Raw genomic sequence first — 14,193 nt, 5'->3', positions numbered from 1 at the left:
ACTAGTATCAAATGATTATTATAAATTTATTTGAAAGAAATATAATTTTTCCAAGAAATACAGTTTTTCCACTGAATTAGTTATTCATCAGTGTTTTTCTAGGATTACTCGCTTGTTTCAAATTTTATATAAGAACATGAATTTAATCGGCCCACAGAAATTAGTGCCCGGGGTCCTCAGTCGGAGCGTCGGGCTAAAATCCCGAGGGAGAATAATAATTATTTTCTGACCTATATACTGAACCAAAGTGAAAAAAACATCATGATCTTTCCCTAAAAATTGGAGGAATTATCCTTTTAACTGGATTTCATAGAATACCCCTCTGAGAATTAAGGTAAACATAAAATCTATTAAAAAATAACTGGTTGGGTTGCGAGTCTACTACGATTAGTGATCATCCTCGTCAAAAAAACTCCTGACTATTTTCACGGTTCACTATGTAGCTCGATCTTCTATTCTTCAATGTTTGCTAGGTTTATCATATTGTCATCAGCATGTTCTCAAAATTTCGAAAATGATCTTTTTCTAGAATAGCCAGCTTTGTCCATTTCTTGCAATTCTCAAAAATACTGTTTTCAAGTATGTGTTTCTGTCGTGCGTATTAGCAGTCCGAATGGAAGTCTAGTGTTTGCGACGCAAAATATACAAATCCAGTTGCAAATGTTTTGACTAATTTCGCTCCGCAAAATTTGTTGTTTTTTGTGTTTGAAACTTTGTTAACTGCGTTACCATTTTCGGCGGAGTTCGCTCCACAAAGATTAGTTGATAACATTAGAGGGCGATTTTTTCCAATTCAGATAATGCAATTCTGCCTATCAAAATGCTAAAATAAAAAGAGTCAACTGACTAAAGTATTGCAATTCGAAAAAATGAAACTAATTAATAATACAGAAATGATGAGCGATTTGATCATCAATTTTAGTACATGGCAAAAATGAACAATAAGTAAACCGCAAATTTGGGAAGTTATAAGTTGTGAACAGAAATTGAGTCATGTCAAAATCCGGACAAATTTGTGAAATATTTAATGAAAAAATTTACAATAAAGAAATGAAAATTGATCAATAAATTATGAACTTCAAGATTAACTAAATAAATTTAAATGACCAGCCCCGCAAAGTTAACTAAATATTTAATGTCAAATATACTAATGTACTACATTTCCCCTGTAGTACAGGCTACAAATTCAAGTTTTAAATATGTTTAAAACTAAAATTGTGTTCATTAAACCAGCAGGTAACAATTAGAAATTTATTTGGCCCTTTGTTCTCATGAAACGTTTAAATGGACAAAATGTTTGTAACACCACCAAAAATTTTATTACAATTTAATTGTCACTATTTTTGATTACCGATACAATTGCCTCCAAAACTCCACGCCTAGTTTTCAAGAAATAAAACAATCAATTCTTAAAAGATCGGTTGCGTACTTTGAGTAAATAACCATTGCCAAAAAAGTTAAAAAATGTTATTTTTGTCTTGGGTTTGTTTTTGTTCGTTTGAGTGTTTTGAGTGCGTGAGCTTGTGTGTGTATGTATGTATGTATGTGTTTGCGTGAGCATGGAATATGGTTGATGTGTGTGAGGGATATAAAGTTAGAGATCGAATTGGTTTAAGATTTGCTGTTTTAATTTTTTTCAAAGAAAAATTGTGCTCATTAAATCTCGCTGCTACCACAGTTGCGAGATTTCAGAAAAATAAATTCGGCCTATTATGCTCAACAAGCGTCAAAATCAAAAAAAATCGAGAAAACTCCAAAAAAATTCTTTTCGTAGTTTTGTGTCAAAATTACAATTAATGATAAAATTGCCTCAGTTGGCATCTAGTTTTCTAGAAATTGCCTCAGTTGGCATCTAGTTTTCTAGAAATTGCCTCAGTTGGCATCTAGTTGGGGTTTGTATTAGTGCGTTTGGGTTTGTATGTGTAATTCTTGTGTGGTGGGTATTTGTGAGGTTTTTTGTGTCTGTGTCCTTCTTTTCTGTTTTTTTTTTTGCAGTACACTCATTTTTTGGAAGTGTATTAAAGAATTTTCATTTTTGTCTGCAAAAAAGGCGGCATGTTTTTTTTTTGGTTCAAACAGTTTTTTCTCCAATGCCTATAAGTTGCATTCGGATACTCCGAAAATTTTCTATGACTGATTTTTAATCTTGTTTTTGCATCCTTGAGATGTACCTTAAAAAATTTTGTGCTACGCGCAGACTCGTACGAGCCGTTTGTTTAAATAAAACATTTTTCATTTGGCAAATCAAAAAGCATAATTTTTGACACGGTTTTTTTCTGCAATTAAATCTGATATTTTTGATTAGGTTTTTCGTCATCTGGAATTATTCTGTATAACCCAGTTTAGTTGTGATGCGTGCTTCCATAGAAAAATTATTGTTTCCATTTTTTTTCTGAAATCTTTTCTCATTAAAAATAGTTGCCAAACAATATTTCATAACTTATGAACTTTTGTGGAGAAAATATCTTAGCGTGAATCCTTCACGTTTAATTTTTTTCAAAATATTGAACGACAATTGAATTTAAGTTTAAAGGATAAACAATTTAAATGCCAAAACCCGTAAAAAATTTCAAAAACAAAGTACAGAAAATCGGAAAAGCCACTGCATAATGACTAGCAACTTTTAAATGGCAGACTTTAAAATTGTGATTCGTTTCCATTCCAGTTCAGTGGCATTCCTTTTTCAGCTAAAAAATTGTTTCGTATACTTCTGAATTTTTTCTGAACCCATTCCGCCTATACAGCTTATGGTCAATCTGCTGATGATCAAAAAAAGAAACTCTTAATTTTGTAATTTTTTAGCAAATTTTGTTTAAATTTAACTATTCTCTCGATGAAAGTTTCAATTTTTCCAAGTTTTTCACGAAAAAAGATTTTTCAATAGATATTGAATTGAGACTGTCTTTGACTTTGTGGCCAATGAGTTAGAAAAACGATTATTACACTAATTGTAACCAATTATCAAGGAATACTCATTTTAGACTTGCACATTTTTTGTATCAGCCATCATATGTAGACCATATTATTGAATAATGAATGAAAAACACCTATTTTTTCACTTATCTACTTGATTTCAATGCAATTAGGTACAGTTCAATTAAAACGTATAAGTCATATATATATATATATATATATATATATATATATATATATATATATATATATATATATAAGTCAAACGGGAGACTTATCAATGTGCAGTTCTAGTATTTTTTATTCTTACCTGACCAAAGTGGGGAGAATAAAAACATACATTTTACATGTGAAAAATAAAAACAACCCGACGAAATGAGATCCATAAACTGTTGATCCGTTGCATTGACAATCACCGTTTTGTTAACCAAGTTAATTATTTTTGGTTCTAGTGTTTAATTTGAATCAATAATCGTATTTAATAGTTATAATTGAATTGAAGTATTAATTTCTCAAAATATATATATATATATATATATATATATATATACATACATATATATATATATATATATATATATATATATATATATCCATAAAAAATATTTTCAGCACCCAATACCTGAGTACATTAAAAACCCGAAAGTGGAAAATTTTACAAATCGGGTAGGTTGAAACGAGATTTTAACACTCACTGTCATTTTCCAGATCTCAGAATCGTCGTCATTATCTAGTAGTCCAGTGGTACCCCAATACGCAATATTTGATGTATTAAGTGAACTAAAAACTTCCGAAAGCATCAAAACAGTGAAAAATCGCTGAAGTTGTCAGATAAAAGCCCTGAACAGCTTTTTAAAGAACTTTAATAGCTAGAGATAAAAATTGATTGCTAAAGAATTGCGCTGCCAGAGCTGAAAAAAAATTTTTAGCTGAGAAAGATGTTTTAATCGAGTATCATTGTGCGTCTTATAATTGACATTTGGGAAAATTTTGCTCACAATTTTGCGGTCCCCAATTATTAGATGTGTTGAAAGCATATAAATTTTGCTTTTCTAAAGTACAGAATCTATGTAAGAAAAATATATACTGAAAATTATTCAAAATTTTATAACAATTGCTCTGAAAATGTCGATTTGCAAGTTCAAAAAGCTATGATGCTCAAAACAATTGTGCTGATTGCTGAACAGGTGCTGAACAAAATTGCTGAACAGAAATTTTATCGAGCACCTAAACCTAAACGTTCAACCCTTGCGGATTTTTTTGTCAAATAACTGGCCATTTTTTTCAAGCTTTCAATGTTTTTGTTACATAAGTGTCCAATTATATCCGCTGACGTCTTGATAGGCGTTGTAGTTGTTTTTGAACAATTTGTCTTCCACCAAATGTAGACCATTTTAAAGACTCGGGATAAGTGGAAATGCTTTCAATTTCTCATCAATTACATAACTTCGATCTCGAAACTTAAATTTTATAGTGAAACTCAAAGCAAAAAGAATCGCAGTAAGCTTCTCTTAAAATGACTCCGAGTTCAATAATTCAATATTTTCAAAATCATAAGGAGTTGACAGAAAGCAACCCACATAACATTTCCCTGTGAAAATTTACCTCCTTAAAAATGTTGTACAGTTTTTATTTGAATTTACAATCAAAACCTCAAAATTCCAAATCTTTTTGTGTTCAATTAACGGTCAGAAATCATTCGGGGCTACAAACTTAATTAAAAGCATTACAAAATTGATATCAAGGCATCGAACAAAACAGATAAAGAAAAAATGCGAACAGAGCACACAGCGTACAGATGATTAGAACAGTCATGCTGCTGTCAAAAAGCGAAAGTAGTCAGAAAGACATTTAAGGGCATGTAGGAGCTATTCTGTCCCCCCCCCCCCCCAGCTTAGTTAGCATAAATTTTTTATGACCCCCAGGCGCATGTGCTATTTTTTTAACATAGTAACGTGCTATATAACAACATATAATTTGTAAATGGATGTCTTAAAAACATTGGGGGGGGGGGCGAAACAGAATAAATCCGGCATCTAAATGTAACCATCACATTCTATTAGTCCAAAAATAAGAAGATGGAATAAAAATAAACAACAAATGTCCGGGAAAAGAAAACGTAATATGCCAAAAATTTGCTAATGTTTTGCTAACACTAGATTTGGTAATTTAGCGTACCTTAAATGCCTTAAGTTGACTTACCTAAACTTGTCAAATCAATATTCAAAACCAGATCAAATGAAGCAGTGACCTAGCCAACTCCATTCAGGTATAAATTCTTGACTTAAGCTCAAAATATTGTACGTATTGAGTCACATTCAAATAAATTCAATTAAATAATTAATTATTATGTGAAATTTATCTTTGAAAAACATTTTATGCAAAAATATCAAACTCATGATCTGCAACAATTTTTATTACGTTGCGACAGTATATTTATAGGGTATATTTAGCTGAAAAAGTTATCTTATTGTCGACAATGTTTTGAGGTTACAGCTGCAAGAGCTCGTGGACAACAGTGACAAAGCAATTTTAGTTCAAGTTTGTTTAAAAATTGGAAATATCCCAAAAATATGTTAGGATAGCTGTTTTTGAGCAATCGTGGACAACAATGACAACATTTACTAATATTTTGTCACTTTGGTTAATGATATCCATAGATTAGCTATATCTGCGATAGTCAACAGTGAGTCATTTAGACTGAATTGAAAAAAAATCCAAATGGTAAGTTATTAAAAATCCCTCCCATTACTAACTGCGGGTTATTGAGACAACGGGCGGTCTTGCAACTGCCCACGTCACGGTTCACAGGAGTAAATAGGTCTCTAAATTTGGGTTTCAGGCAACTAGTTTCAAGCTAAAATTTTGAGCTTCAAGCTAAAATATTTCAGTAAATCTGAGTTCTCAAATTTTTTCCCAACAACTGAAAACTTATATTCTTGATAATGGCGACTTGCTATGGTGAGATTTTTTTGATGTCTTTGAATTATCATAATTGCATAATTGCTTTTTACCGGGCCCCTTGATAAAGCTTTAACAGCTTGTTGTGAGCCCTTGTGGCATGCAAGTTTTTGTATTCTCACAAAATGAATTCAAATTCAAGCAGTAAATCATTTTGAACAACAAAATTTTTTGATAACTAAAGTTTTTTTGATGACTTAAATGCTCAAAATGGATGTTATTGGGGGGGGGGGGGACATTTACGTTATCTGTAAATATAAGTGCCAAAATCCCAAACATAAGTGAAAAATCGCAGCTTTTTTGTCACTTCTTTCTATGGTAAACAAATTTTTCTTCAGCGTGTTCTACAGTGACGTAAAATGAAAGCATGTGCTGAGGTATTGTCACGGTTGTCTACAATATGCCCTAAAAAGTCTCAGAATTGCAGATTGCGCTATTTGTAACGTAATGCTGGGTGGAACCCTTTTTATTGTTGGAACCCAAATTGTTTCCTGAAAATATAATTGAAATTGTAAACCAAATGCACAACTGAAAAATGGTTACAATTAATAATTTTTTCATTGATCAATTTACAGCAGATATATTTTTTTATTTATTGAGAACTGTTTTCCCGTGAATATTTTTCAAATGTCGGCCTAATACAAAATAAATACAACGCTCACGTTTTCACTGATAACAGTTAGTATAATGCAATAAGAGCAGGGATTGACCATTACAGATATTAATTATAATTGTGAGGCTGTGAGAATAATAATTTTAGTGGTCTTTCCCTCTATTATACCCCTAAATTATACCCCCTAAATATAGCCCCCCCCCCTACCCCACCCCATATTATTGTACATATAGGGTAACTGGGGTGGGGGTGCATACGTTTTTATTCTGACTAAGATGTTCGAGATATAATGGGAAGGACCACATAATAGAGGGCTATAAACCACAACCACCGAGGAGGGGAGGGGGAGGGGGGGGGGGAGGAGGGGTGTTGGGAAACAGATCTGAATTTGTTGGATTCGAAGTTTCATTCTAGGGGGAATTCAAGTCGCATGTCACTGCACCCCTTTGCGATGATTCCCGATCTTCGTACCAATGCCTGGCATTATTGTCCTCATATGTCCACCGGTCACAGTTAAGATTCAGGTGATTCTGGGCTCTCCCCCCGTTTGGCTCTCCATTCTGTCGCCATGGGATCACAGTTCGCAAATTGACGTCTTGCTCATTTAGCCACACACCTTCTTGTGCCTGATAATGACGTCTATTTTTTAAAAAAATAGGTTTGCATAGTTTGGAAATAATTTACGGGTCTTTTCGGTTCAAGAAAAAGGCCGCCATCCCAGCTTCGTTAGCATAGGGCGTATAGCCCAGCCCCTACCAGCCCAAGTTATTGTCTATATTTTTGCGGGAGGTATGATGGGAAAGGTCAGGTTTTGAATTCATGACACCTACTTTTTTATTATCATAAAGATTGAGCTAAAAGAATAATTAACTGAAGAAGAGAGGAAGTCATGTCAAAATATCAAAAATATTTTTAAAAAATCTAATTTTGAATTTAAAAAAGGTAAAAATGAAACATAGCTGGACAAGTTATCAACTACAATCCAAAGTATTTACAGAAAAAAACTTTTTAATAATTGGCCCGGTCAACAGACAATTTGAAAGCTATGCGTCAAATATACAAAGCTAATTTAACAAATTTAGAAAAACAAAAATAATCGTATTTAAAACCCAGATTTATTTGGTGGTAAACTATTGAAACCCAATGCCTCGTATCAAAAACACAAAAAGCGGGAATATAAAACTTGCCCTCTTAGAGAAATCATGATTGAATGTACTAGACAAAACAATGCAGGAAAAAAACTAAAATTGTCCAAAGAAAAGTTAAAATAAGCACAAAATACCAATGATGGTAAAGAAGTTTTATGATAATATTGTCTTCAAAACCAAAATCACGATACAAAAATCGACGCAAGAATCTCACTAAGAGTTCGAAAAACGTCGTTTTGACCACTTAAAATTAAAAACCGAAACTAATTAAAAATTTCGAAAAAAAATTGCAAAGCTTATAGCTCAGTTGTTGAATACCTTTGAAATCAATATCCTCAGGCTAGCAAAAACAAGAGTGAATTAATAAAAAATTAGTTGGCGAAACCAGCATGCGTTTAGTCTTCCAAAGTACTACGCAATCTTTACAAAATATTCTTTTGTACCTAAAAGTAACAGAATATTTAAATGGTTTGAAATCATCTAATATATAATCTACTGGTTCATTAATATTTTCGATAAACTCATTATCAGATTAAGTAATATACAGCCGTCGTTGATTAATGCTCGATTCAATATCATAATCAATAGTTGAGGTTATGTTCCCTCTCCAGTGTTTATTCATGTGAGTTTGTAGGGCAATATCATTTTTAAACTTTTCGCCACATACCCAGCATGGTACTACAATTTTGGGCTCGGCTTCAGTTTTAGCACTGTCTTTGGGTTTGAGAAAGTAATCATCTTCATCTGTATCGTTTTTCAGTTATCGTTTCAGTTTTAGTTTTAGTTTTACTTTTAGTTTCAGTTTCAGTTTTTGCTTTAGTATTGTCTTTAGTTTTAATTTTAGGAATGAGAATGTAAACATTTTCATCTGCATCATACACCCACTCCATAGTTTCATCTGAGGTTTCAGTTTTAGTTTTAAGTGGATCATGAACCCTCTCCATATTTTCATCTTTCACGTCATCCTCGTACTCCTTTCTCACTCTGTTTAAGTGTTCATCACTTCAATTGTGTTTGATAAATTGTTTCCTTGTTCCAAAGGCCAAATCGCAAATATAACAAAACACTACGTTTTTTACTTTAGACACCTTTATTTTTAAGGATAAAAATTCACTTTTTGAAAATATAAAAATTAAAAATGTATACATCTGTAAAATGTGATAGTTGTAAAAATAAATCGTGCAGAAAATGTTGTGATAACTGTTTAGAGAGTTTATTTAAATGTTATATCTGTAAAGATTACTTCAAGAACCGAGATTATATTAATCTTTTGAATATACATTATAATGATCCAAATCAATATATAACTTGTATAATGTGCAATGTTAATCAACATATCAGTGGATTTAGTTCTAAAAATTTTTAGTGTAGATTATGTATTTATCTTCATAGATATAGATATACACATACCAAAAATAGATTCAAGGAATATGCCGAAAGATTTAACGTAAAAGTGTACAGTTAAGCTGGTAATTTATTTTTTTTAAAGTTTTTTCGCAAGTTGGTTTTACGTGCTTTTTACACGGTCTCATTAGTTACACCATTATCTGGTTAAGTCCAATGGAGTCAGTGGGGATAGAACCCAAACTTTCTTTCTGATAACGGTTAATTACCAGCTTAACTCTGTACTAGTGGATTGCACTAAGTGAGACAAGAAATGATAATTTTAAAATGTATAAGAATGTGAATATAGAGTAATATGTATAAGTAGTAGTGGACATATCCAATACTGTAGTAGTGGGTAGAATGGGTTATCCAATCGAGCACGAATACGCGTTAGCTTTATTTCCCTATATAAATGGAATAAAAAACCATCCAAAATTGTCTCATTTCACAAGAAGTGTGGAGAGGGGGTATCCAATCAAGCACGAATACGCGTTAGCGTTGAGTGGTTAGTTGGATATTGCCATTTATAGGAATGGGTTTGCTGGTGCCCCAGATAGCCCTGCAGCGGGGTGGTTCGATATCCTCTTCTACCCACTACTAAAAAGTTTTTGATTTTTTTGGTTATCATTGTGCACCAGTAAAAGCATCTACGGGTACCAATTTTTGGATTAAATTTGTCGAAATTTTTTGCTAGAATTTGGATTTAGTATCTCAATACACTACAAATAGATTAACAGATCCCTACTTACATACCACTAGGAATACAAACTGGCATTACCTTATACGGAAATTCAAGTAAGTGTTTTCTATCATAGCAAACTTTAAGGTTGTCAAATTTTAAAGCATACTTGTAGCCGCAAGTGAACGGAAGTTCTCCTTTGAAAGCTCTTTACATGTTTCGGCAGTCTGGATGCCATAATCAGTTTTGAAATAAATCCTCTGATATTTCTTGCAAAATAAGCTGTTAGTTTTTGAGATAAAAAAACTTGCAGTGAATTAGGCATGGAGAATTAACTTGTGACTAACTAAAATTTAATAAGTTTGATAATAGACAAGAAGGCTGAGTAAGTTGCATTTGCACATAAGGTCCCAACTCCGCTCACCCGCATTTTTTGTTTAATTGTCTACCAAATGAAGAATAGAAAAAGCTTTCAAAAACTAAAAAAACTGTTCAAACAGTTGGTGCATGAGTAAATAAAATGTTTTCACCTGAAATCACCTAGACAAGTAAATAATGCCACATTATAGGGCCGATGATACCTGCCATTAAAATAACCCCGATGTAAGACAAAAACCAAAATCAAATAATAATTTAGATTTAAAAACTCAATGTCCATTTTATTGAAAAAAAAGTAACAAAGTCAAAATAGTAACCAATAAAATTTCAAATAAACTACTAAACTAATCAATTTGCATTCCACTAGAAAAAACATAGGACACGACTATGAAATGAGACAAGGTAACAAGTAGAAAAAAGAGCGAAAACCGCACCTTTCAAAAATACAGTCATACATTTCGAGAAAAAAATTCAATTAAAGAAGAGCATTAGACATCAACTTGAATATTTAAATAGGTTTATAAATATACGTACCTCCATATGAAGACGTTAATACTTATCATTGTCCTAAATATGTCGAAAGTTTACAAAAAAAGACGAAAAACGAAAAAATTAAATCAAAGCTTTCGAAAAAAAAGGAAGTCGACGCCGCTAAACAATAACTTTTCTGTAAAGAAAATAATAAAGAAATTATATAAATAATTGCTCCTTCCTTGACGAGTAGTAATGCAATATTTCACCTCTGAATAATGGGACTAGGTAACAATTGAACAAAAGGGGGCGAAGTTAAAAAATGCATCTGCATACTTCAAAATTAGTAAAAACAAAGTCATAATAACAATAGATACCCAATGAGAACAATAAACGGGGTTCATTTATTTCACCAAATAACCCAATTGGATCTTTCAATTTTCAGAATAAATCATACGTCTACAAAAACAAAGGACAAACACATACAAAAATCAGAAGTTAAATTCTTGCAGGAAACCGGTGTCGAAGCCTTTAAAACAAAAAGAAAAGCATAAAAAACATTAGGCATTTTCGATTGGGCATAATTTTCGATTGATATAGGCATAATTCGCCACAAACATTTATGTGATAATCGATTAGGAAAAAACAACAACAAATTGCCAATTTAAAAATACATCTACATTTTTTTAAAAAAAATTGATGTTAAAGTCATGAAAAAACTTTAGCTGTCAAATGAAATCAGTAAATACATTCCCACATTCTCCCAGATGAAGCCGTTAAGACTTGCAATCATCCAGAATTTTTCATTCGACAACAAGAAAAACCGCCAAATATTAACGAATATTAAAAAAAATCCATTAAGTTTTGCTAGAAGACAGTGAACAAGCTGTTAAAACTATAATCTCTTCACTGCAAAAAATAACTTGTTCAATTTTTTCGTCTTTTGAACGGCAATTATGTGACAAGACAAGAAAATACACTTCAAAAATGGAAAAAAGTCCAAAAAATGTTAGTTCATTGTGGAAACTCGTTGTAAGTTATACAATTTAATCAATAAGAAGGACAATGTGACATGTGTTGGCTCGTTTTCAGCTGAAAATTGGTCAGCAAAAAAAAAATTGGCGACGCTAAATAATCCATTGTTATTTTTATAAAATTCAAAACGACCATACGCTTTGGACTAAAAAAAACTAGATAGGTTTCCTCGAAACTCCTTAGGATTTGGATTGTTTTATTCTGCAATCACATTAAAGGAATCAAAAAACGTGAAATTAAGATAAAACAAATCATAAAGAAACAAAATTAACATAAAAAGCAAAAAATGCAAAATTGGAAAAAAATCGCGTTAAAATAAAAAAAAAACAAAACAAAAATCAAAAATGTTGACAAAATTTTCAACATATTTAACTCCTTGGAAAAAAAGAAAATCAAAAATTCATTTTTAATTATATATTCTGCTCTCAAAAGTCTTTCTAATGATACCACTCACAACACTCTACTTTGAATACATTTCTCCGTCAAAATTGACTGAACAAAAACAACATTCGGAATATTCAATTTGTCCCCAAATAAAGTGCGTCGAAACAACTTTAGTTGATGGAAAATTTCACTTGATTTAAGGCCATTTAATCAGATTAAGAGTAGTTTTCAGTTGAGGGAAATTTAGGCAACACAAAAACAGGAGCGCTTTTAGCATCAACCATAATTAGGCAATAGCAAGAGAGAGGGAGAGCCACATTTCGTGAGAAGATAGTTGTTGTTACTGATAGAGTCGTTGTGTAGTGCCAGATTGTTTTCAAATTGCTGTCAATAAGTCCGGAGAGAGATAAACAGTGAGAGAAAGAGAAGGACAGATAGAGATAGCGATGGATTACAATCCGAAAAAAATTTGAACTGTATAAAACAAGGATTAGACCAAACTAGCCCTGCTATTCTTTTCGTCAATTAAAAACACGTAAATCTTCAAAGTATTAGGAATATAGTTTTTTTGACAAAAAGACAAAACATCAAAAATAAAAGATGCACATTTTGGATAATTATCGAGTCAAATAACTGAAAAACCCGCATCATTTTGTCTTACGAACACTCGCAAAAAATTAAATAAAAATAGGCTTCTTTGGAAATAACGAAAGTTGTGTCACCAGTCTGAATGTGTGTTAAAACGACGAATGTAAACAAAGTGGACTAAAATGCTTCTTTCATGCCTTTTCTAATGAAAGTCTGAAATTTACAAATTTTAAACAAAATTTTTATCTAACATTTTGGAGCAAATAATTCAGCAACACTCGCCAATCTTAATAAATTTTCCGCAAACATTTATACTACGACCAATACGTGAAAAAAAAACAAAAAATCTTTTAGTGATATATTCTACACTGGGAAGGTTTTCGAATTATACAACTCACAACCCCCTATGTGGAATATATAGATCGGCCAAAATTGACCGAACACAGAAAAATTTGAGTATATAGTGTCTCTCCAAATGAAAGGAGTCGAAATTATTTTAATCTATAAAGTTTCTTTTCAATTAAGGCCTGTTAATTGGAAGCAGGTCTCAATCAATTAGGGAGTACTTTTCACATGAAGAAAATTACGGCAACATAAAAACATGAGCGTTTTTAGCATAACCAAAATTGGGCTGAAGAAACTGAGAGTCAGATTTTTGCGAGAAAATTTTTGTTATTGATAAATGCTTTGTTAAGTGCCGTATTTTTGTTCAAAGTGTTGGAAATAACGAATAAATTTCGAATGAGAGAGAGAAAGAGAGAGAGAGAGAGAGAGAGAAAACGAGAACGACAGCGATTGATTGTAATCAGAATATACTGAACTGTATAAATCAACGATTAAACCTTAATTAGCCCTGCTTTTTTTCCATAAAAAATACGTAATTTTTCCAACTATTATGAAAATGGATATTCTGACAACACAGACAATATATCATTAAAAAAAGATGCATGTTGTATCATAATCGAGTTAAATTACCAAAAAAACCAGCATAATTTTTTTTCACGGACACTGGCAAAAGAAGCGCAATAAACACACGGCTTTTTTGGAAATATTGAAGATTGTGTCAGCAGTTTAAAAGTGTCTCTATATAGCAAAACTAAACAAAGTAGACTAAAGAGGCTTATTTTGTGCCATTTTTAATGAAAAAAACTGAATTTTACAAAACTCAGCATTATTTTTTAGCTATTTAACTATTTGTTTTGGCCAAATTTCAGGTAGATCCAAATTTCAGGTAGATAGATATTTTGACAAAACAACAAATTCTCACTAACAAAATTTCTACAGTTTGGATAATTATCGATTTAAAATACCATAAAACCAGCACAATTTTATCTCATGAACAGTCGCAAAAGAAATGGAAAAAATGCCCTTTTGGAGTTAACGAAGAGTTTTGTCTGCATTTTAAGGGTGTCTTTATGCGGCAAATTATAAAAAAAGCAAACTAAAGAACCCTATTTTGTTCCATTTTGGATGAAAAGAGCGAATTTTACAAAATTAAACAGAAAATTTGGCTCAAATTTTGAATCAAAACATATTTCTCAACAACATTCTTCTTGTAAAATCAAAAACAATATCGTAAACATTTTTTTAAATGAGCAAACTTGGCAAAAAATTGCGTAAATTTACGGAAAAAGCAA

The 14,193-nt window shown here is 31.8% G+C and overlaps 2 protein-coding genes across 5 annotated transcripts in view; both read right to left on the bottom strand.

Annotated features, from left to right (window-relative positions):
- LOC142354506 (chromobox protein homolog 3-like) overlaps positions 1–14,193 on the bottom strand; it is a 572,284-nt gene that overhangs the window by 234,636 nt on the left and 323,455 nt on the right. The window contains exon 1 of one of the 2 annotated variants that reach the window (XM_075406829.1): positions 10,052–10,064. The exons of the other annotated variant lie outside the window; for it this stretch is intronic. The gene's annotated coding sequence lies outside the window, so the exon portion shown is untranslated. Of the gene's footprint in view, positions 1–10,051; positions 10,065–14,193 lie in introns of those variants that run through there. 2 annotated transcript variants of the gene reach the window in all.
- LOC142354503 (uncharacterized) overlaps positions 6,864–14,193 on the bottom strand; it is a 63,992-nt gene continuing 56,662 nt past the window's right edge. For all 3 annotated transcript variants that reach the window (XM_075406824.1, XM_075406826.1, XM_075406825.1), the window contains one exon: positions 6,864–7,113. In XM_075406824.1, coding sequence (XP_075262939.1) covers positions 6,898–7,113 — 216 coding nt within the window. In that variant the 3' untranslated portion in view covers positions 6,864–6,897. The remainder of the gene's footprint in view (positions 7,114–14,193) is intronic.

The sequence above is a fragment of the Convolutriloba macropyga genome, chromosome 15 (genome assembly GCF_964194025.1).
Source record: "Convolutriloba macropyga chromosome 15, txConMacr16.3, whole genome shotgun sequence".
Lineage (NCBI taxonomy): Eukaryota > Metazoa > Xenacoelomorpha > Acoela > Convolutidae > Convolutriloba > Convolutriloba macropyga.
This window is presented reverse-complemented; position numbering and strand designations above follow the sequence as displayed.